The 23,727-nt window shown below is 37.7% G+C and overlaps 1 protein-coding gene across 1 annotated transcript; it reads left to right on the top strand.

The window, feature by feature from the left end:
• The first annotated feature begins 1,357 nt into the window (after nt 1–1,357).
• Nucleotides 1,358–23,628, top strand: LOC137037627 (dolichyl-diphosphooligosaccharide--protein glycosyltransferase subunit STT3B-like). Its single transcript, XM_067411762.1, has 16 exons — nt 1,358–1,664; nt 14,504–14,612; nt 14,702–14,989; nt 15,066–15,131; nt 15,411–15,510; nt 15,660–15,758; nt 15,858–16,004; nt 17,980–18,028; nt 18,318–18,472; nt 18,546–18,727; nt 20,044–20,219; nt 20,298–20,469; nt 20,546–20,719; nt 22,074–22,187; nt 22,273–22,476; nt 22,656–23,628. Exons 1-16 carry the CDS (start codon nt 1,435–1,437, stop codon nt 22,749–22,751), a joined length of 2,361 nt encoding a protein of 786 aa, XP_067267863.1. The 5' UTR covers nt 1,358–1,434; the 3' UTR covers nt 22,752–23,628.
• The last annotated feature ends 99 nt before the right edge of the window (nt 23,629–23,727 follow it).

Genomic DNA, 23,727 nt, shown 5'->3' with positions numbered 1-23,727 from the left:
TCATATTTTGGGCTCCTGTGAGTTTTACTCGCACACAGACATCAAGAATCAGCGTGTGAATCTCAACAATGGTGACATGCTTCAATGGTGCAATGCATTCTGGGTGCATCATATGAAACTTATCCATGGCTCCCAGAATGCATTGCAGCATGAAGCATGTCACCATTGTTGAGAATCATACACTGATTCTTGATGTCTGTGTAAGTGAATCTTGCAGGAGGTTTGAAATGTTTAGTGATTGATGTGTTTTTCAAATTTTCTGATTAAAACATTTTTATTGTTTTAAATCAAGAAAAGATCCAGCACAAATTTAAACACATTTTGCTCACTAAAATCAGTCAGATCAGTGATTTAAGCCACTAAATGATGACTATATTTTTATCATTTAGCAGCCAACCACATTGTCTCTTGTTTTTCTTGCCATAACAAACAGCCAGAGAAAAAATTTAAAGTTATAGTTAAGAGTCAAACTGCCTAACTGAAGTAAGCGCTGACCTCGATCACGGTGACATCAAACCAAACGTATTTTCAACAAATCATCAACATCTAAACCTCTGGTAATTCTCAATAACAACTTTTGTAGATGAATGGCAGAAATAAAGTCAGTCTGGTTAGTGATAAGTGAAGCTGGTAATGCTGTTTGTGGAGATGTTTGATCAGATCTTCAGTGATTTAATGTCTTTTATCTTCAGTTGATTTCATCGAAGGCTGTGACTGAAGTCGTAGTTCTTGTTGTTTCTCTGTCCTTCAGCGATTCTGCTCGTTATCACCTAATTATCTCATTAACTCCAATAACAATTCAGTGTTACATTTAATAGCCTGTAGTGTGCACACTGAGCAGTGTTCAGTTCATCTGGGCAAATCCATGTGGGGCCTACATGGAAACTGGGTGCAAAACTGGCTGGGTCCCAGTTAGATAGCCCAGGTCAAACCCATTTGGGCCCCACATGGCTCTGCTGGCTGGGTTGTGTAGTACAGTTTTGTTAAAGTTAGTAAAATCAGGCTATATCCTATCATAAAATAGCCTATTTTCATATACAGTCGAGTGTTTTACCACCATTACAAAAAATCATCATGGTAACTAGTTCTCTCTAAAATAGGTTAATACAGTTATTGGTAGTACAAAACTAACGTAAACGTTACAGCATTGCCTTTAAAATTGCCTATGAAACATTGCCTATTTATCCCATATTAATTTACAATTAATGTAATCTCGACGTTATTTTGGAGTAAATGGACTTGGTAGATTTTTGAGAGAGTCGGTTCAACTGAATCGCTGCAAAGAACTGTTTCAAATGAACGATTCGTTTCGGAACAAGCTGGACGCGGATCAGAGCTGAACCGCACTGACGGGTCACGATGACGTGAGATCCACCGGTCGAACCGATTGAATGTGAATATCAGGGAATAAAAAGACTTTCATCCTGCCAGAATATGACGGAGTTTCATCGCAGATCGTCAGCCGGTACCGGAGGCTCTCCGCCCGGGATCAGCCGCTCCAGCGCCGCGGGTGGAGGAGGAGGAAAAGGCGGATTATCGCAGCCGGCTGGATGTCAGTCTCTGCTGTCTTTCACCATCCTTCTCCTGGCGTGTGTGTGTGGATTCATCTCCAGACTCTTCGCCGTGATCCGCTTCGAGAGCCTCATTCATGAGTTTGATCCGTGGTGAGGAACTTTCCGTCCTGTCAGATATTAGCGGTCATTACTTCAGACTCACTCTTCAAACTCTTGATAACTGTGAAAGTCTTCCTGTATTTGATCTGTTGTACTTTAACTGTCAGAGCTGCAGTAAAGAGAGTGTTTATTTAGAGAGACTGTCGATATTGAGTCCGTTTCTGAGGAAAACTGTGTCAGTGACCTGACTAGCTGGGCAGCATGTGTGAGCTGACTACCTAGACTGCAACTGTAAGCTTACTACCAAGACAGCATGTGTGAACTGACTAACTAGACAGCATGTGTGAGCTGACTAACTAGACAACATATGTGAGCTGACTACATAGACAGCATCTTTCAGCTGACTAGCTAGACAGCATAGATCTGTGAGCTGACTACCTAGACTGAATCTGTCAGCTGACTAGCTAGATGGCATATGTGAGCTGACTACCTAGACAACGTCTGTGAGATGAATAAATAGACAGCATCTGTGAGCTGAGTACATAGACGGCATCTGTCAGCTGACTAACTAGACGGTGGATATGTGAGCTGACTACCTAGATGGCATCTGTGAGCTGAATAAATAGACAGCATCTTTGAGATGACTACCTAGACGGAATCTGTCAGCTGACTAACTAGATGGCATAGATATGTGAGCTGCCTAACTAGATGGCATCTGTGAGCTGACTACATAGACAGCATCTTTCAGCTGACTAACTAGACGGCGGATATGTGAGCTGACTACCTAGACGGCATCTGTGAGCTGACTAATTAGACAGCATGTGTGAGTTGACTAACTACGCAACATCTGTGCGCTGACTACATAGACAGCATCTTTCAGCTGACTAACTAGACAGAATAGATCTGTGAGATGGATGAATAAATAGACAGCATCTTTGAGATGACTAACTAGACAGCATCTGTCAGCTGACTAACTAGACGGCATATATGTGAGCTGACTACCTAGATGGCATCTGTGAGCTGCCTAACTAGATGGCATAGATATGTGAGTTGACTAACTAGACAACATCTGTGAGCTGACTACATAGACAGCATCTTTCAGCTGACTAACTAGACAGAATAGATCTGTGAGATGGATGAATAAATAGACAGCATCTTTGGGATGACTAACTAGACAGCATCTGTCAGCTGACTAACTAGACGGCATATATGTGAGCTGACTACCTAGATGGCATCTGTGAGCTGCCTAACTAGATGGCATAGATATGTGAGTTGACTAACTAGACAACATCTGTGAGCTGACTACATAGACAGCATCTTTCAGCTGACTAACTAGACAGAATAGATCTGTGAGATGGATGAATAAGTAGACAGCATCTTTGAGATGACTAACTAGACAGCATCTTTCAGCTGACTAACTAGACGGCATATATGTGAGCTGACTACCTAGATGGCATCTGTGAGCTGCCTAACTAGATGGCATAGATATGTGAGCTGACTACCTAGACGGCATCTGTGAGCTGCCTAACTAGATGGCATCTGTGAGCTGACTACCTAGATGGCATCTGTGAGCTGAATAAATGGACGGCTGCTTTGAGCTGAATAAATAGACAGCATCTGTGAGCTGACTAACTAGACAACATCTGTGTGCTGAATAAATGGACGGCTGCTTTGAGCTGAATAAATAGACAGCATCTGTCAGCTGACTAACTAGACAACATCTGTGAGCTGACTACATAGACAGCATCTTTCAGCTGACTAACTAGACAGAATAGATCTGTGAGATGGATGAATAAGTAGACAGCATCTTTGAGATGACTAACTAGACAGCATCTTTCAGCTGACTAACTAGACGGCATATATGTGAGCTGACTACCTAGATGGCATCTGTGAGCTGCCTAACTAGATGGCATAGATATGTGAGCTGACTACCTAGACGGCATCTGTGAGCTGCCTAACTAGATGGCATCTGTGAGCTGACTACCTAGATGGCATCTGTGAGCTGAATAAATGGACGGCTGCTTTGAGCTGAATAAATAGACAGCATCTGTGAGCTGACTAACTAGACAACATCTGTGAGCTGACTACATAGACGGCATCTGTGAGCTGAATACCTAGATGGCATCTGTCAGCTGACTAACTAGATGGCATAGATATGTGAGCTGACTACCTAGATAGCATCTGTGAGCTTACTACCTAGACGGCATTTGTGAGCTGAATAAATAGACAGCATCTGTGAGCTGACTAACTAGACGGCATCTGTGAGCTGAAGCTGGAGCTGAAGCATCTAATGTTCTTGAATGATTGAGAGGGATCTAGATTCTGGTCAGACTCTGTGTTTGTGTTTTTACCATCAGACGAGTTGGACGAGACCTAGAGGAGTCAGATTGAGACGTAGACGGATGGAGAAAGCATGCTCTTTGATCCTCCCGCTGCTTGGCGAGACACAGACAGTTAACCAGTATTGATGAAGTATCTGTAGAAGCACCGCTGTGGTCTGTTCTCCCCGATAACACACACATATGGATTTCCTCCATCGTTTCAGGCTGTAATCCACTGAGTGTCTGGATTCAATCCAAACTGTAGATTAGTAAAGTAAATCAGGTCACAATGTAAAAGACCTACTTGAGAATAAGACACATTTTTGTATATGATTGCTTAAGTATTTATTGCATGTTTCTCTTCAGTAATAGAATAACATTTCACCCATCTCTAGTGAAATTAATAAAAGATGTTTGATCACAGAGCAAGTGAATTTAACCCATGAACAAGAGGTTAATTACGTCTTCTCACAGTCATTATTGAAATGTCTATGAATCCAGCAGCTTTTATGAGACACTTAATGTGCTGAAACCGGTTTATTGTGTGGTTATAGATTATAGACGGTTAATGGCAGTACATACGGTGCTCGTCGCAGTGTTTTTATATTTCAGTCAGATTGTGTGACGCATGTGACCCCGGTGAGATCTTGAGATGTGCATCATGTGACTTCGGTCGTGATTGACAGCTCAGCTCCGTTTGTTTGTTGTTTTGACTTGAAGTCATTCTCCTTCAGATATGCACACTCTGTCCTTGCATAATCCAATGCATATTATCTGGTGAAATTATAAATATTTATTAGATTATTCCTTTTTTTGCTGAGTGCTTCATGAATTTGTTGTATTATTCAGCAGTTTTTGGGATCTGAAGAGAGAGCACCGCTATAAGTCAACAGTCAAGCTGAGTAAAGTGTTTAACACTCATACTGTTTCAAACGAACATTAGAAGATAAAGATTTATATACTTTTTTCCATTATAGTCGGATTTCACTTTTTAAACTTTAGTTAGTGTGTAAAGTTGCTGTTTGAGCATAAACAATTCAATGCAGTGCAAAGGGAGATAGTTTCTTTTAAAGAATTCTGTTTAAGGACTACAACAAATGGCTTTTAGGGACTACAACAAGCTTCTTCCTGGGTTGGTGACATCACAAACCCCAAAATTTACATAAACCCCGCCCCCGAGAACACGCAACAAAGGGGGTGGGGCCATGTTGGGCTGCTTTAGAGAAGAGGAAGAGTTGTTGTAGTAGAGTGTTGTTGACATGCCGTCATTTTACGCCGGACTGCTTCACAAACGAGGATCAATTCAACAAAAAAAGATTAACATGACGACACATGCTAGTGAAATGAGTTGAATCAACTCCACAGCAACTACATAAATTTATCCACTAACCATTCAGAAACGTCCAGTTTCATTCTAAAAGTTGTAACTTCTTCCTGAGTCTCTCCATCAGTGTCGACTCCGGTTTGAACAATGTAAGGCTGAACACCGTTACTGACAATCCTCATTTTGGCTGCGTGAGATTCTCCAGCTTTGTTGTTGTTGAGCTGTTAAAGCTCCGCCCTCTTCTGGAAAGGGGGCCAGGAGCAGCAGCTCATTTGCATTTAAAGGGACACACACACAAACGGCGTGTTTTTGCTCACACCCAAATAGAGGCAAATTTGACAAGCTATAATAAATGATCTGTGGGGTATTTTGAGCTGAAACTTCACAGACACATTCTGGAGACACCAGAGACTTATATTACATCTTGTGAAAGGGGCATTATAGGTCCTTTTAAGGAGCATATGAACTTTATATGTGTTTTATGAGTTCTGTATTTAGTGATTTTGTGTATCATATCATTATAAGGTTTGATTTGTTCGTGAGTTTATTATACAAACACAGATGGCTCAGTTCCCTCCTGAATTAATTATACATGTGCATTTAAAGTTGTGTGGAATTCTGGAATCTGAATTCCAGTTCCAGAATTCCAAAGTTCCATCAGAAATAATCAGCTGTTCTGTAATATTATAGCTTTCTCTGTGGGTTTGGAGCATTTAAACTCACGCTGATGATAAAAACCCAGTGTTTGTTGCACTGCGAGCGACTCTGGGTTTGTACGATAAACAGCTTTGTTTGTCTCTTGTAGCAGAAAAAGCCTCCGGTGCTTCAGCAATTGCTTCTTTCTGAAGTCTGTCTCCTTCTGAAGGAAAATGAATCACTCTGACTGAAGCTGATTGTGTTTCTCTTTGTTTAAGTCTGAGATGTCACAGTGAAATCTGATGGTGTGACGCTCAAACCTGCTCAGGTGATGCTTCTGAAGTCATCAGGGTCTGTTTATGATCGTCTTTGTCTCACATCATGAGTCAATAGTCATAATACAGTAAGAGTCTAGAGATATGAAATGAATCATCTGATCATCTGATGAGAAATGTTTGAGCTCATATTGAGATCTCTGACGTTTCATTGCTGAGCAGTTTGAGACGTTGCTGAGATTCTAGAGGAGCTTAATATGAGATTAATATGAATAAAACTATAATACCATATAAATAACACTGCTCCGGTCATCTGTGAGTGTTTGTTTGTCTTTGTTGTGGCAGACATTATTGTGAATCTTTGGCATAAACGCTTGTTGATGTCTCTTCTCTAAGCCGGTCGGCTGGCGCTTTTGTGTGTGTGTGAATATAATGACATCATCCTCGTCTCTGGTGGCACAGACTGTGTTCAGTCAGTGCATGTGTTGCTGGCTGGCAGACTGTCAGTCAAACACAGAGACACATGGACCAAATCATCAGACGGAGCCAGATCAGACCCAGAGGATCTCGAAAACTGACAGTGATGGAGAAGTAACAGATTCCTGGAGTAAAGATGGATCAGTGCTGGATGGAGGATTGTTGATGGTTGCTCACAGTCAGTTTTCAGCACAGAGATTGAGAACAGTAGTATAGGGCTCTATAAAATAGATTCCTGCAGTATGGATAAATCAGTGTAAAGTGTTTACTATTGATTCTTCAACCTGTAATGCCCCTTTCACAAGATGTAATATAAGTCTCTGGTGTCTCCAGAATGTGTCTGTGAAGTTTCAGCTCAAAATCCCCCTCAGATCATTTATTATAGCTTGTCAAATTTGCCCCTATTTGGGTGTGAGCAAAAACACGCCATTTTTTGTGTGTCCCTTTAAATGCAAATGAGCTGCTGCTCCCGCCCCCTTTCCAGAAGAGGGCGGAGCTTTAACAGCTCAACAACAACAAAGCTGGAGAATCTCACGCAGCCAAAATGAGGATTGTCAGTAACGGTGTTCAGCCTTACATTGTTCAAACCGGAGTCGACACTGATGGAGAGACTCAGGAAGAAGTTACAACTTTTAGACGTTTCTGAATGGTTAGTGGATAAATTTATGTAGTTGCTGTGGAGTTGATTCAACTCATCCATTAGCATGTGTCGTCATGTTCATCTTTTTTTTGTTAAGTTGACCCTCGTTTGTGAAGCATAAAATGACGGCAACAACACTCTACTACAACAACTCTTCCTCTTCTCTAAAGCAGCCCAACATGACCCCGCCCCCTTTGTTGTGTGTTCTAGGGGGCGGGGTTTATGTACATTTTAGGGTTTGTGATGTCACTAACCCAGGAAGAAGCTTGTTGTAGTCCCTACCAGCCGTTTGTTGTAGTTCTCAAAAAGCGATTTCTGTAAAATAAAATATCTCTCTTTGCATTGAACTTTGAGCGTCGTAACTTTGCAGATGTTGTTTATGCTCAAACAGCAACATTACACACTAACTAAAGTTAAAAAAGTCAAATCACAATCAAAGACCCCTTTAATAGAGTGAAAAGGTAAGAATAATTATGCATAGATGAAGGGCATAAGCATATTAGTTGAAACATCATGGCACTCGCATCACCAAAGTCATTGGTTGTTTAGAGTATTTGTTTTTAAGAAGCACTAAAGGGAATTGCTGGCGGTGTTTTCTTCATGCTATGATAAATGCTTTTGAAAAAGTATTATTTTGAAGCTCAAACACTCATTTGTCATTGATCAGGTTTTCAGATGCACACATTTCAAAGGATCTGTTTTGTCAGTATATTCAGGTGTTTGAAGAGATTTCACTGTAAATCACTAAATGTCACAGAGGCTTTTTGAAGTTTCTTGTCATTCTTTCGACAGACTCGGTGAGAATATACAATGTGCAGTTCATTATTTGCTACAAAATGTGTCTGATATTTGACAAGAGAGGGTCACATCTGTAATGCAGCGGTTCTCGACCCAATTAATCTCATTGAATCGAAACTTAAATAGATTTTTAAAAAAGCATTTAAATGAGCTAAAATAGTTAATCCTATATTAAACTATATAATATTAATATCAAGTTATTTATAATAGTAAAGCTGACATAAAATGTTTATGTTAATTCATTGCCTCAACAACTGCCATTTTTATTCATGAACCAGGATTCTGACTTGAAAAACCTGGATATATGAGGGAATTTTAAAGTTTTTTAAAGATATAAAATAAATAAATAAATTTTAAATTTATATATATATATATATATATATATATATATATATATATATATATATATATATATAATTTATTTTTTTATTATGACATGCTGTAAAATATTTTATTGGGTAGAAATTGCTAGTTGTGAGTAAAAAAAAATTAAAAACCCTTTAATCACAAAAATGTAAAAACTAACTTGGTAATAAACTTTCAATTCAATTATTGAAACTTCTGTAATAACGGTATTTAATGATTTTAATAATTAATAATTATTGTATTTACAGGGTTCATACAAGGTGCTTAAAGTGCTTGAAGTACTAGAATTTGACTTTTTGAGATGTGCTTTGAAAAACAATATATATGAAATTAGTGGGTTTTTTTTTTTGTTTTGTGTTCTTTTGCCAAAAAAACAATCTTTTCATGCAAAATTAATGCTGCAGCCTGTCTGATATAGACATAGAGCCATTTTGCATGGCTATGTGCATGATATGGCTTATATAAATATCCAAGTATACGACAGCTTTTATTCTTCAGGGCAATCCTATATTCATGAAAATAAATCATTTTGAATAAGGAAAGCGATATATTTGTCATAGTATCCTTTCAATGTTAAAGTTACCACAGTCATTGCATGCTTTGCATGTGCTGCACTGAATTTGTTTTTATAGTTTATTTTTATTTATCTATTTACCTTTTTTGAATTTGAAAGATAATAAAGATATTGTTTGATAAGTCAGATCTCTGATTGTAGTCCTTGAAAATCAAAAAGTAGTGCTTGAAAAGTTCTGGAAATTTATTTTACAATATCTGTACGAACCCTGTATTTAATTATTTAAATATATTGGTTGTATGTATGTATCTACATTAGCACTTATTATTTACAATACTATTATATTGCTTAATATTATTTGGCATGTTATAGAATATTTGATTGTGATTGGTCAATAGTGTCTTTCTTTGGTTAAATATCTAAACTGTATGAAATTCATGTCTAGTTTCACTCACTGTCTTTCTGCTCACAGAATAAAATACTTCAGCTATATAGCGGTGATCAGGTGGACGTGATTATTGTGTGTCCAGACGTTTTGTGGATAGTATACACGATGAAGTTGGAAGTAAACGCTCCGCTAGCGGATTCTCTCCACCTGGTTTTGTTTTGCAGGTGTTTCAGTATTTCTCAGTCCCTGAAGATGATCTGAGTCAATGAGGTGAAATTCAGTCTGAGTTTTCAGCCTTTCTTCTTCTCCCGCTGTTGTTTGTTTCTTCATTTGTGTTCGACTCTGGCATTTCCAAGCTGTTTTCCTCTCTCTTTCTGTCTTACAGTGATTTGTTGTATGTGTTTGTCTCAGTGAAGCTCTGTTTCTAAATCTAGTGAGCTGTCTACACGTGCAAATTTCTAAGTCATCTTATAAAGCAGCATACTGCCCAGCTTTTCACATTGGAAGCACGCCTGTGATGCCTTAAAATGCTGTCAAGTTTTGGAAACAAGCGATTATTATTCATTCTGCCACCCTGCACTCATCATCACACATATTGATTTGATTCAACTCACAAGAGTCTTTGTTTCATGATCTGTTTTGAGAATATGAGAGAATATAAAGCATATTTTATCAGAATGTCCTGCTAAATTGTATTAGGTAATGATTTTATTCAGAGATCTCTCTCTCTCTCTCTCTCTTGTTGGTTAATAGCAGAGCTCGTTTATTTTGCAGTCTCAGTTTCTCTTTAGCTTGTCCTTGACTTTCTGGAGGCAATTTTCTCAAAAGACAATCGATATCTTTCAGCGGCCCTGAACTTCCTGTCATCCCTCGCTCCACTTACTTGTGTGCATGTAATTGAGAAAGTCAAGAGGCTTCATTTACATTTCACACTGATTTGCATAATCCTAAAAAACAGGCTTTGTATGCAAAATATAATGAATGTTTTCTGTTGATTTTGTTCAGTCCTTCGTCTCTGCCAGTTTTAAAGTTGAACTCGTGAAGATCAGAGTCTGTGGAGAAACTGAGAGTTTGTACAGACTCTTACTCACAGTAATTCAGTTTGATTTGAAGGGCTGTTTTCCACTGTCTCTGTGTCCTTGTAAACTGAAGCTCTTCTTTACAGTTTTATACGTCTGTCTGTGACCCGTGAAGTTATCAAACACAAGCGTCTCACACCTGCTATGTATAAAGTTTGAGCTAGACCTGGACAGTTTTTATGATCTATAAATGTACGAATGTCAAGATCTTTTATGAATTTATTAGAGTTAGGGTTAGTATTAGTATTAGCAGTGTGGATTGATTGCACAGTAACCGTATAACACTTTATTTATTTAAATCTCAGTTTAATTAATATTTGTGCCCTGAAGTGTGCTGTGATGTTTTAATCTGATTTCTGCTTCATTTGGCAGGTGGGACGCAGCCAGCGCTCGCAGTCATCAACACTGAATACAATTATTGTGCATTTTTATTAATATTTATAATGCACTAAACATCTCTCTTGTCCTTTGTTTTTACTGCATCGCCCAATGAAATGGTTCCTTGCGGCTGAAATCAGTGTTCACACTGAAGAGGGACGTACAGGTCACTGTGTGCCGTTTATAAGTTCATGTGCGAACTCAGTCAGATCACGATTAGGGCCTTTTATGAAAACTTTATTTTTTAAGGAACATCACAAAATTTTTGACATCATGAATTGAATCTTTTTGGAGTCTAATAAGAGCTGAATCGTGTCCCTGTGAGATTTGAATAATTTCTGACTGATCTCAGACCAGCTGTGAATCTCAGATCAGGATGAAACGAGTGCTGGTTTCCTCTGATCATGAAGTGAAGTGAGCCTCGTTCACTCCATCATTAATGAATCACTCCACGTCTAACCAATCAGAGTATTCACTGGTGCTTATCCTTAACTCTATCTATCTATCTATCTATCTATCTATCTATCTATCTATCTATCTATCTATCTATCTATCTATCTATCTATCTATCTATCTATCTATCTATATGTGTGTGTTTGTGTGTGGGCCTCCATCTGTCTTTCTCTCTCTGTCTTGCTCTCATTCTTCTCTTTGTTCATGGTAAATTTGTGCTGTTCTTTCTCTCTAAACTCTCTTCTCATTCAGTTCGGCTCTTGTTTTCTATAATTTGTGAGTTTCTGTTGTTCTTGTGTGAGTCTGAGAGTGAAGTGAGAAGACATGCTGAGCTGAAGCATCTGTCTGAAAACCTTCATCCCTCCTTCATCATCATCATCATCTGAGTGTGTGAGACTATATGACTGAATCTCTTCTGTTCTCCTCCTCCTCTTTAAGTGTCACATGATTCGGAGTCACATTCAGAGCTGGAGCTCCAGTTGATTCTGATTTTTTTTTAATAGTTTATTTCAGGTGATGAAAGTGAATGTGTGGAAGAATGCAGAAACATGAACACTGTTGTGTGATGAATAACAGCATGTGAAATTCACACACTGACACAATCATATCTTATTAATATTTACTCTCACAAAGTTGTTTTTAATTCAAATTAATTTTGTTTTTAGTTTAGAGCAGTTCTGTTTTTAATTCAGATCAGTTGTATTTAATCTCTTTCAGTATGCTTTTTAATTCAGTTCAGTTTTCTTTAATAAATTAGGTTCTGATTTTAATTCAGATCCTTGTGTTTGTAATACATATATCAGTTTGATTTTTAATTCAGATCAACTGTTTTTAATTCAGATCAGTTGTATTTTTTAATAAATTTTGGTTCTGATTTTAATTCAGATCAGTCTGGTTTGTACAAACCCGATTCCAAAAAAGTTGGGACTCTGTACAAATTGTGAATAAAAAAAAGCAATGCAATAATTTACAAATCTCATAAACTTATATTTTATTCACAATAGAATATAGATAACATATCAAATGTTGAAAGTGAGACATTTTGAAATGTCATGCCAAATATTGGCTCATTTTGGATTTCATGAGAGCTACACATTCCAAAAAAGTTGGGACAGGTAGCAATAAGAGGCTGGAAAAGTTAAATGTACATATAAGGAGCAGCTGGAGGACCAATTTGCAACTTATTAGGTCAATTGGCAACATGATTGGGTATAAAAAGAGCCTCTCAGAGTGGCAGTGTCTCTCAGAATTCAAGATGGGCAGAGGATCATGCTGCGGCCAAAAATAGTGGAGCAATATCAAAAAGGACTTTCTCAGAGAAAAATTGCAGAGAGTTTGAAGTTATCATCATCTACAGTGCATAATATCATCCAAAGATTCAGAGAATCTGGAACAATCTCTGTGCGTAAGGGTCAAGGCTGGAAAACCACACTGGATGCCCGTGATCTTCGGGCCCTTAGACGGCACTGCATCACATACAGGAATGCTACTGTAATGGAAATCACAACATGGGCTCAGGAATACTTCCAGAAAACATTGTCGTGAACACAATCCACCGTCCATTCGCTGTTGCCGGCTAAAACTCTATAGGTCAAAAAAGAAGCCGTATCTAAACATGATCCAGAAGCGCAGGCGTTTTCTCGGGGCCAAGGCTCATTTAAAATGGACTTTAGCAAAGTGAAAAACTGTTCTGAGGTCAGACGAATCAAAATTTGAAGTGCTTTTTGGAAAACTGGGACGCCATGTCATCCGGACTAAAGAGGACAAGGACAACCCAAGTTGTTATCAGCGCTCAGTTCAGAAGCTGCATCTCTGATGGTATGGGGTGGCATGGGCAGCTTACACATCTGGAAAGGCACCATCAATGCTGAAAGATATATCCAAGTTCTAGAACAACATATGCTCCCATCCAGACGTCGTCTCTTTCAGGGATGACCTTGCATTTTACAACATGACAATGCCAGACCACATACTGCATCAATTACAACATCATGGCTGTGTAGAAGAAGGATCCGGGTGCTGAAATGGCCAGCCTGCAGTCCAGATCTTTCACCCATAGAAAACATTTGGCGCATCATAAAGAGGAAGATGCGACAAAGAAGATCTAAGACAGTTGAGCAACTAGAAGCCTGAATTAGACAAGAATGGGACAACATTCCTATTCCTAAACTTGAGCAACTTGTCTCCTCAGTCCCCAGACGTTTGCAGACTGTTATAAAAAGAAGAGGGGATGCCACACAGTGGTAAACATGGCCTTGTCCCAACTTTTTCGAGATGTGGTGATGCCGGGAAATTTAAAATCAACTTATCTTTCCCTTAAAATTATACATTTTCTCAGTTTAAACATTTGATGTCATCTATGTTGTATTCTGAATAAAATATTGAAATTTGAAACTTCCACATCATTGCATTCTGTTTTTATTCACAATTTGTACAGTGTCCCAACTTTTTTGGAATTGGGTTTGTAATTTACATCAGTTTGATTTTTAACTCAGATCAATTGTGTTTAATTCAGATCATTTGTATTTTTTAATAAATTTTGGTTCTGATTTTAATTCAGATCAGTTTGGTTTATAATCTGTATCAGTTTGATTTCTAATTCAGTTTAATTGTTTTTAATAAATTTGGTTCTAATTTTAATTTAGATAAGTTGTGCTTGTAATCTATATCAGTTTGATTTTTAATTCAGATTGTGTTCTTATAAAGAGCATCTCATTCTGACATATTTGACTGTACCACAGAATCTGTCATAAACACAGCTGCAAAATTGATTTTTTTATCCTAAAATTGTGTGTGTGTGACATCTGTGATGGATCACTAGCGCTGGTATAACAACCACTAGAGCAGAGAGTTGAGGTTTTTTTTTTGGAGATCAACACACACGCACACACACAGTTGTGTGTGTGTGTGTGTGTGATGGTGCTCAGTGGGAGTTTGTGTGTTTCTCTGCTGGTCTGATCCAGACTGATGCCTGCAGATGATGTTCACGTTCTCTCAGTATGTGAACAGGTGCAGCATCATTGTTTTCAGCTCATGCCTTCAGAAGAAGATTATGAGTCCATCATAATTCATACCATATGTGTGACGATGGACTGATTCCAGATCAGCTGTCAGAAGAGCAGAAGCATCACACCGCACAAATGACATTCTATCTATGTTTGACAACAGCAAAAAACCTTTGTATCTCATTTGCATAAGCAACATTCTGTGAATATTCATGAGTCTTTGTGTGTGTGAACAGGTTTAATTACAGATCGACTCATCATCTGAGCACCAACGGCTTCTACGAGTTCCTGAACTGGTTTGATGAGAGAGCTTGGTATCCTCTGGGACGAATCGTTGGAGGAACGGTGAGTCGCGATTCAGTTCGTTCACGTCTGAACTCTGATTCTCTTCTGTCAGAATCCAGTGTCAAACCAGATTCTGTGTGTTCCTGCAGGTCTATCCTGGTCTGATGGTGACCGCAGGTCTGATTCACTACATTTTGAACCTCGTCCACCTGACCGTCCACATCCGGGACGTCTGCGTGTTCCTGGCGCCCGTCTTCAGCGGTCTGACGGCGATCTCCACCTTCCTGCTGACGTGTGAGCTGTGGAGTCATGCGGCGGGGCTTCTGTCCGCCTGTTTCATGGCCGTAGTGCCCGGGTACATCTCGCGCTCGGTGGCCGGATCCTTCGATAACGAGGCCGTGGCCATATTCGCCCTGCAGTTCACCTACTTCCTGTGGGTAAGAGGAAGTGCTGGAGGAGGTTCGGCGTCACTGTTTGATTTGAAATGGAAGTGAGTTTTCTGTGTTTGTCCAGGTGAAGGCCATCAAAAGTGGATCAGTGTTCTGGACTGTCGGATGTTGCCTCTCGTATTTCTACATGGTGAGTGTTTGAGCGAGAATAATGTACCTGAATTCATGTCTGCTCTTAATTGTATTGAATGTGCACCTTAAATCTTAAAAGTATACTTAAGAAAACTCTTTGCAGATAATAATATCAATTGAAAAACAGTATTAAGAGTACACTTTCAGGACTGTGTTTCGGAACAATTCATTCATGAACCTTGACTCAATCAGTGTTTTTCTTTTGAATCTTCAAAGCTGATTGATTCAGAGTTTCTGAATCATTTTTGACTGAGGGCAATTAATGTTTGTGTTTCAGGTGTCGGCGTGGGGCGGTTACGTCTTCATCATCAATCTGATTCCCCTTCACGTGTTTGTGCTGTTGTTGATGCGCCGCTTCAGTAAGAGAGTTTACATCGGTGAGTCTCAGTCAAGATTCGCAGAAGAATATGAACTTTGATTCATTCCAGCGTTTTACTGACTAGAGGAGACTGTTGATCATGTCGGTCAATGCTTCTGTTGTTGTCTTGATTCTGATTGGTCGGCTCTCTGTCTCTCTCTCTCTCAGCGTACAGCACGTTCTACGTCATTAGTCTGATTCTGTCTATGCAGATTCCTTTTGTTGGGTTTCAGCCAATCAGAACCAGTGAACACATGGCAGCAGCTGGTGAGTCTCTCCTCATTGGCTACAGCGTCACAAATGTTGATTCAGTGTATTTGTGTATCTGTATCTCTCAGTTCCCTATGTGTGTGTGTGTGTGTGCAGGTGTGTTTGTGCTGGTGCAGCTCTACTCTTTCCTGCAGTACCTGCGAGAGCGACTGACGCGTCAGGAGAGACAGACTCTGTTTTCTGTGGCTGTTTGTGCCGCTGCGCTGCTGCTGTTTGTGTGTGTCGTCTACCTCAGCTGCACAGGTCAGTTTACCGCGGTGCACCATCATGTGACATGTCGTTGTTGGGCGGAAACCTTTTATCTTCATATTTTGTCTTCTTTGTAAATCATTACTATTGGTCACACTTTACATCTGTGGGTTTTACAAATATTAAACCAATAAAAAAAGTAATAAAAAGAGGTTGTGACTAAACCTTGTATATCCAATGGATCCTCAAATTATCGGAAAAAGCTCATAACTCCACCTGCCTCAATCGTGAATGAAGTGCTTCACACAGTTTGGAGCGTCTCTGCTTGTTTGCAATGCAATAGTAAATAAAGAATTGGTTCTTTTAATAAAGTACACCAGTGTTATGCAGGATAATGTTTTATGTATTTGAGGAGCAAAGAAGTGTGTCTTAGTCTAGTATTTGCCTTATTTGACTTATACAACAAAATAAAATATGAACAAATGACAAGGAACAGGTTAAATATGATAAATGAAACAATCACTGCTTAATGTTTTTTCTGGTAAGTCTAACAGTATTCAGGTACAGAAACGGAATAATCAAACATAAAATAGCACTGCATAGTCTTTGCCATATTAATTAAATTTAGATTAATCCTTATTATAGTCTTATTAAAGCTATTTAAGTTATTCAGTCAAGATTAGTGAGTGTTTTTGTCTTTGTTATCTGTTGTTTGATTAACATTAATGACAGACGGCAGCAAGTTTATTAGGCTGCTGTCACTTTAAAGGTGCCCGAGAGTCAAAAATTTAATTTACCTCAGCATAGTTGAATAACAAGAGTTCAGTACATGGAAATGACATACAGTGAGTCTCAAACTCCATTGTTTCCTCCTTCTTATGTAAATCTCATTTGTTTAAAAGACCTCCGAAGAACAGGCGAATATCAACATAACACTGACTGTTACATAACAGTCGGGATCATTAATATGTACGCCTCCAATATTTGCATATGCCAGCCCATGTTCAAGGCATTAGACAAGGGCAGCCAGTATTAACGTCTCGATCTGTGCACAGCTGAATCATCAGACTAGGTAAGCAAGCAAGAACAACAGCGAAAAGTGGCAGATGGAGCAATAATAACTGACATGATCCATGATATCATGATATTTTTAGTGATATTTGTAAATTGTCTTTCTAAATGTTTCGTTAGCATGTTGCTAATGTACTATTAAATGTGGTTAAAGTTACCATCGTTTATTACTGTATTCACGGAGACAAGACTGTCATTATTTTAATTTTTTAAACACTTGCAGTCTGTATAATTCATAAACACAACTTCATTCTTTATAAATCTCTCCAACAGTGTAGTGTTAGCTTTAGCCACGGAGCACTATCAAACTCATTCAGAATCAATGTAAACATCCAAATAAATACTATTCTTACGCGATGTGTGAACTGTGTGAACTTTGTTTATAGCTGTTTAAAGCAAGCGCGAGCTCCGTGGGCAGAGAGCACGAGATTTAAAGGGGCCGCACTGCTTAAATCGGCGCATTTTTAATGATGCCCCAAAATTTCTCTTTTGCAATTTTTTTTGCGTTTGAATCTGAATGGTTAAAATCACTTGAATGTTTAAATTGACAAGACTTAAAAATGCGTGCAAATGATAAACTTTCATGACGACACAAGTGTGGCCCAAGCGTCTTTCACACTTGCCCCAGATCATAGGCCAGCACTTGTTGTCAAGCTCTGAAGTTACTGAAGTTATTATAACGCTGGACAAAAACCTCATAACTCCAAAATATGATTTTGGTAAAATGTTAATAATATAATGACACATGCAAGTGTCTGACCATATATAAAGCCACAATATCAACTGTGTTTCTAATCAATGTGTTCAACTAATCAATGCTGTGTTTAATTATTTAAAAAAAAGTTTTTTCCACTTCCTGAAAAGTAGCATGTTTGAAGATACAAGGTTTCCGCCCGACAGCGACGATGTATGCTAACATGAGTGTCTGCTGATGATGGTGTGTGTTTGGTGTGTTCAGGTTGGATCGCTCCATGGAGTGGACGCTTTTATTCACTCTGGGACACGGGGTAAAAATTCACAATATTTACAATTAAAAACATCATTCATGAGCTGATTCAGGACAGGCTTGATTAGTTTAAGTCAATCATTACTATTACTAGTGTTAAACTCTACATATTAAACATCAACACGTAGTCTCAGTACCCTAGCAACCACTAACATCACCCTAGCAACTGCATGGCACATACTCAACTCTGAAACGCATGTAAGGTAAGGTCCAGTTTTTTACAGGCACAAAAATCTCATTTGTGCTCAGAGTTTGAGGTCATTTTTTGAGGATGTTTTTTCTGTGTGAAGCTACGCCAAGGTTCATATTCCCATCATCGCGTCGGTATCGGAGCATCAGCCCACCACCTGGGTTTCTTTCTTCTTTGATCTTCACATCCTGGTGTGCACCTTCCCAGCAGGCCTCTGGTTCTGCATCAGAAACATCAATGATGAGCGTGTGTTCGGTACGGCCGTTTTCCTTCAGGTCCAGGGCTGAGTGTCTCTGTGTTTGATGTGAGTCTCTCTGCCGCCCTCCAGTGGTGCTGTACGCCGTCAGCGCGGTGTATTTCGCCGGTGTGATGGTCCGTCTCATGCTGACTCTGACGCCGGTGGTGTGTGTGCTGTCGGCCGTGGCTTTCTCCAGCGTGTTTGAGCGCTATCTGAGCGATGATCCTCCGGCTGAGGACGACAGGAGGAACTCTGGGAGTCTGTATGAGAAGGTTCACACAGCAATAAACCTGCAGGGATCTAGAAACTCAGATGATTCTGAAAACCTTCAGATCAGCAAAACTAATTTCACATGTTTGTAAATGGTTGATTTGATGGAAAACGGGAGTTCTATAAATCTTTTAAAATGAAAGTTTGTAAAGATGGCATTTACTGTTGCTTATAGATGAAATACAGTCACAACTCAAAACTCTTTCAGTCCAGCTGACAATTATTTAAAACTAAACTGCAAAAACAGCTAGTTTATCCTGCAAACATTTACATGTTTCAGAGGTGTAGAATTTTATATAAATATATAAATTATTGATATATAAATTTATTAATAACCAATTAATGAATAAATGTATAATTTTTATTGTATAAATAATTTTTATATTTATAATATATATAAATAAATATTAAATAATTTTATATATTTTTATATTAGATATTTCAGAGGTAGAGAGTTAAATAAATATATAAATTATTATTTTAAGTTAATATAAAGTATAATATAAAGTAAATACTTTATAAATAAATGTATTTTTTATTATATAGAATATTGAAAATAAAATATATACTAAATATTAAATAAATGTTTGTTTATTTTTATATTATATATTTCTGGAATGAGAACATTTAAAAATTTAATACATTTTTATTTAACAGTGTATACATTTATTTATAAATAATTAATATGTTTATTCGTTTTTATATAAAATTATATAAATCAAATATATTACATAATTGTTTATATATTTTTATATTATATATTTCAGAGGTGGAAAAGGTTATATAAATATGTAAATTATTGTTTAAAAATGTATCTTCAAGTGCAATGTATCTAATTTATTCATAAATAATTAATAAATAAATACATGCAATATTTTATATATAAAATTATATACAGATATAATCAAATATAATAAATACATATTTTTGTATATTTTATATGATAGATTAAATAAATATATAAATTATTAATTATGAAAAAATACATAAATGTACATTTATTTATAAATAAATAAAAAGTTAAAGTGATAAAATAAAAAAATATAAGTGTTTATATAAAATAGATACATAAAGATATAAAATATAAACAAATTTTATAAGAAAAATATCAAAATATTTATAAAGATATAAAATAATGTGTGAGAGATTTATAATAATGTCTTCATGAATCGTTAACATGAAGATCAAACATTTATTAAGACAGTAAACTTTTAAGTCATGTTGACAGAGTCAAAGTGATGGTCTGTGTTAAACTGATGTGTGTCGCCCCCTGCTGGTGATCAGACTGTATGTGTGTGTGTGTGTGTGTGTGTTTCAGGCTGGTAAGGTGCGGAAGCAGGTCGTGTGTGAAGAGGGTTTGGGTTCAAACATCAAGAGTCTGGTGAGCGTCCTGCTGCTGCTGCTGCTGCTCATGTTCACGGTTCACTGCACGTGGGTCACCAGTAACGCCTACTCCAGTCCCAGTGTCGTGCTGGCCTCGTACAACCATGACGGGTACCATCACACACACACACACACACTACAACACACACGTACACCTGCTCATCCATCCTCCCTGTGTGTTTCCGTCAGCTCGCGCAACATCCTGGATGACTTCAGAGAGGCGTACTATTGGCTGCGGCTCAACACCGGCCAACACGCGCGCATCATGAGCTGGTGGGATTATGGGTATCAGATCGCAGGCATGGCCAACAGAACCACGCTAGTGGACAACAACACCTGGAACAACAGCCACATCGCCCTGGTGAGACACACGCGCCACAGGAAGAGACGCTGATCCACAGGAAGTCTGATTCCCTCTCTCTGATCGGCTCTTTCAGGTGGGGAAAGCCATGGCGTCCAATGAGAGTGTGGCGTATGACATCATGAGGCTGCTGGACGTGGACTACGTGCTGATCGTCTTCGGAGGGGTGATCGGATACGCCGGCGACGACATCAACAAGTTCCTGTGGATGGTGAGGATCGCCGAGGGAGAACATCCTCGAGACGTGCGGGTGAGACGCGCTTAACCAACAACTAAACTATTACAAATCATGTTCTGATGCGCCGATAGCCTCGTGGGCAGCACCGACATATAGCGCCGTTGCTTCGGGCGACCCGAGTTCAAGTCCCGGCTCATGGTCCTTTCCCGATACCATCCCCCTCTCTCTTTCACACATCACTTCCTGTCCGCTCTGTACTATCCTATCACAATAAAGACAAAAATTAATAAAAAAAAATATTGTTCCTTAATTGAAATAAAACTGAAATAAAATATAAATATTAGATGTAAAAAAAGTATTTTATTTCAGTTAGTTCCCAAGGCAACATTTAATTTTTGTTTAAGTTTTTATACTGTTAGTAATTTTGCTATTGTTTTTTATATGTATATATATAATATATATATATATATTTCTGTTTAGCTTTAATTTATTGTATTTCAGCTTTATTGTATTTTATTAGTTTTTTTTAATATATATATATATATATATATATATATATATATATATATATATAGTTATAGTTATAGTATATATATATAGTTATAGTATATATATATAGTTTTATTTATATTTTATTTCAGCTTTATTGCATTTTATTAGGTTTTTTATATTTCTATTTAGTTTTAATTTATTTTATTTCAATTAGCTGCAGAGGCAACGTTTCTAATTTTAAGTTTAAGTTTTTATCTAATAATTACATCTAATATTTATATATATATATATATATATATATATATATATATTTTTACGATTTATTTTAGTTTTTTAATATTTCTGTTTAACGTTAAGTTTTTTTCCCAGTTTTTGTATAATTTTATCACTTATCACAAGTTTTTTAAGTTGAAGTTAAAGTACTAAAATGACTAAACATAAATAAAAGGTACAAATATTTACAAAAAACTAACACATGACAAAAACTCTGAAAATTAAAAGTATTAAAAATAGTTATCATTAATTCATTAATGAAATAAATTAAAATATAAATATTAGATAAAATGCTTAAACCAAAATACTTGAAATGAAAATTAGAAACATTGCCTTGGCAAATAACTAAAATAAAAATAAAGCTTAATAAAAATATTTAAAAATAATACAATAAAGATGAAAAAAGCAAATAACAAATTAAAAATTAGAACTGAAAATATTCCGATAAAAGCTCATTCAAAATATTAATAAATATTATAATAGTATATGACGAGGTTAACTAGAGATCAACCAGAGTGCAGCTGGTTAATTTCACATTTACATCTAAAAATCTACTTCCTTTTCCTGTTGTTCAAAGCTCTCGATTAGACATGAGATGTTTAACAGTCTTGAACAGGAAGTGATTTTCCCTCTGAATGAGTGTGTTTGTGTCTGTGGGCAGGAGAGCGATTTCCTCTCGCCGCAGGGAGAGTTCAGGGTGGATAAAGCCGCGTCTCCAGCGCTGCTCGACTGTCTGATGTATAAGATGTCCTACTATCGCTTCGGAGAAATGCAGGTGGATTCTGCTCACGTGATCTGAACCGTGTGACCGTGTTCAATCAGGAGCTCATGTGACGTCTAACATGTTTCTCTCTGTTCAGCTGGACTTCAGAACTCCTCCAGGATTTGACCGAACGCGCAACGCTGAGATCGGAAACAAGGACGTCAGGCTGAAGCACCTGGAGGAAGCGTTCAGCTCCGAGCACTGGCTCGTCAGGATCTATAGAGTCAAAGATCCGGAGAACCGGCCGCGGCTGGAGCACAAACCTCGAGTGACCAGCTCCGCTAACAAACACAAACGGAAGGTACGAGACCCTTCCATCTATAAACTCACACTTGTTTTCATCAGCTGATGTTGTTTCCCAGACAGCAACATAGTGTCGGCCCACATCTGGTACGTGTGGATTCCACGCGGGCCAGATGTGGGCCGGATCTGGGCCGACACTATGCTGTTGTCTGGGTTTAACGCTGTCGATCTGTGCAGGCGACCAGGAGGAGACGTGGATTCATCAAAAACAAGCTTGTTCTGAAGAAAGGCAGAAGATTAAATCGGAAACAGAGGCGAACTGGACTAAACTGAACTAAACCGGATCACTGGTGTCTGGAGCTGCTGCCGTGACTGGTTATTATATTTCATACTTGAATGTGTTTTTGATAATAAGGGAACAGATTGTTTTTATATGACAAAATGGGAATGCGACACTTTTTAGCTTAAGAAGAATTGAAGATGTTGAACCAAAGAGCTCATGTTCTCCTCATATCAGACATTTACACTGACTGTTTCTGAGCGGAAAACTACAATTACACTCAAAAATATAAATTTAGGCCTGAATTTAAGATTTATGTGTTTGAATTGCATATCAAATTTCTGTCTTTTTGGATTTCACAGTTTTAAACTGATCAACTTCATGTGATGCATAATTGTCAGTCATACATTTTTACATATTTTTATATATTGTTTATGACATTTTCAAAAGGCATTTATTCAGATTGCTTAGAATCAGCATAAATCTGTCTTTCATTTATGCATGACAAATATGCATCACATTAAATGTATTAATATTTTGTAAGTGTTTTTATATTTAAATGTTTCTTTCTTAATTTAGTTTGGAGTATGAATCAAAGATACAGTAATGTTCAGGACTTTTGGACTGTTTCTCATGACTTTGAATGGATTTTCTCTGTGATAGATGGACAACATTAAAGTTTTTACATGTAATTCATAACTCAGATTTTATTGTGCAGTTTAATATACAAAAATCAATGCGACTGAACAGTGTCTCTGAATGCTGATATCACATTGTCACTGAGGAGGATCAAACCGCAGACTTCAACTCATGAATTGAATTGAATTGATTCTCCGTATTTTTATATTGTCTCTCTGAACTGCTGAAGATTTATTTCTCAGTAAAAGTTCCTTATTGTTTGTGCTTTTCTTCAGTTGTAGGCTGATTGTGATGGAGGTAAAATACAAATAATAAAAAAATGTTTTTTTGTTCAAAATTGTATTTTGTTTACCAAAACATTCTAGCAAAAAAAAAACTTTTTCCATTAAA

Source organism: Chanodichthys erythropterus, chromosome 15, assembly GCF_024489055.1.
Source record: "Chanodichthys erythropterus isolate Z2021 chromosome 15, ASM2448905v1, whole genome shotgun sequence".
NCBI lineage: Eukaryota > Metazoa > Chordata > Actinopteri > Cypriniformes > Xenocyprididae > Chanodichthys > Chanodichthys erythropterus.
The sequence above is the reverse complement of the archived record's forward strand: the minus strand, read 5'-3'. Positions and strand labels throughout refer to the sequence as shown.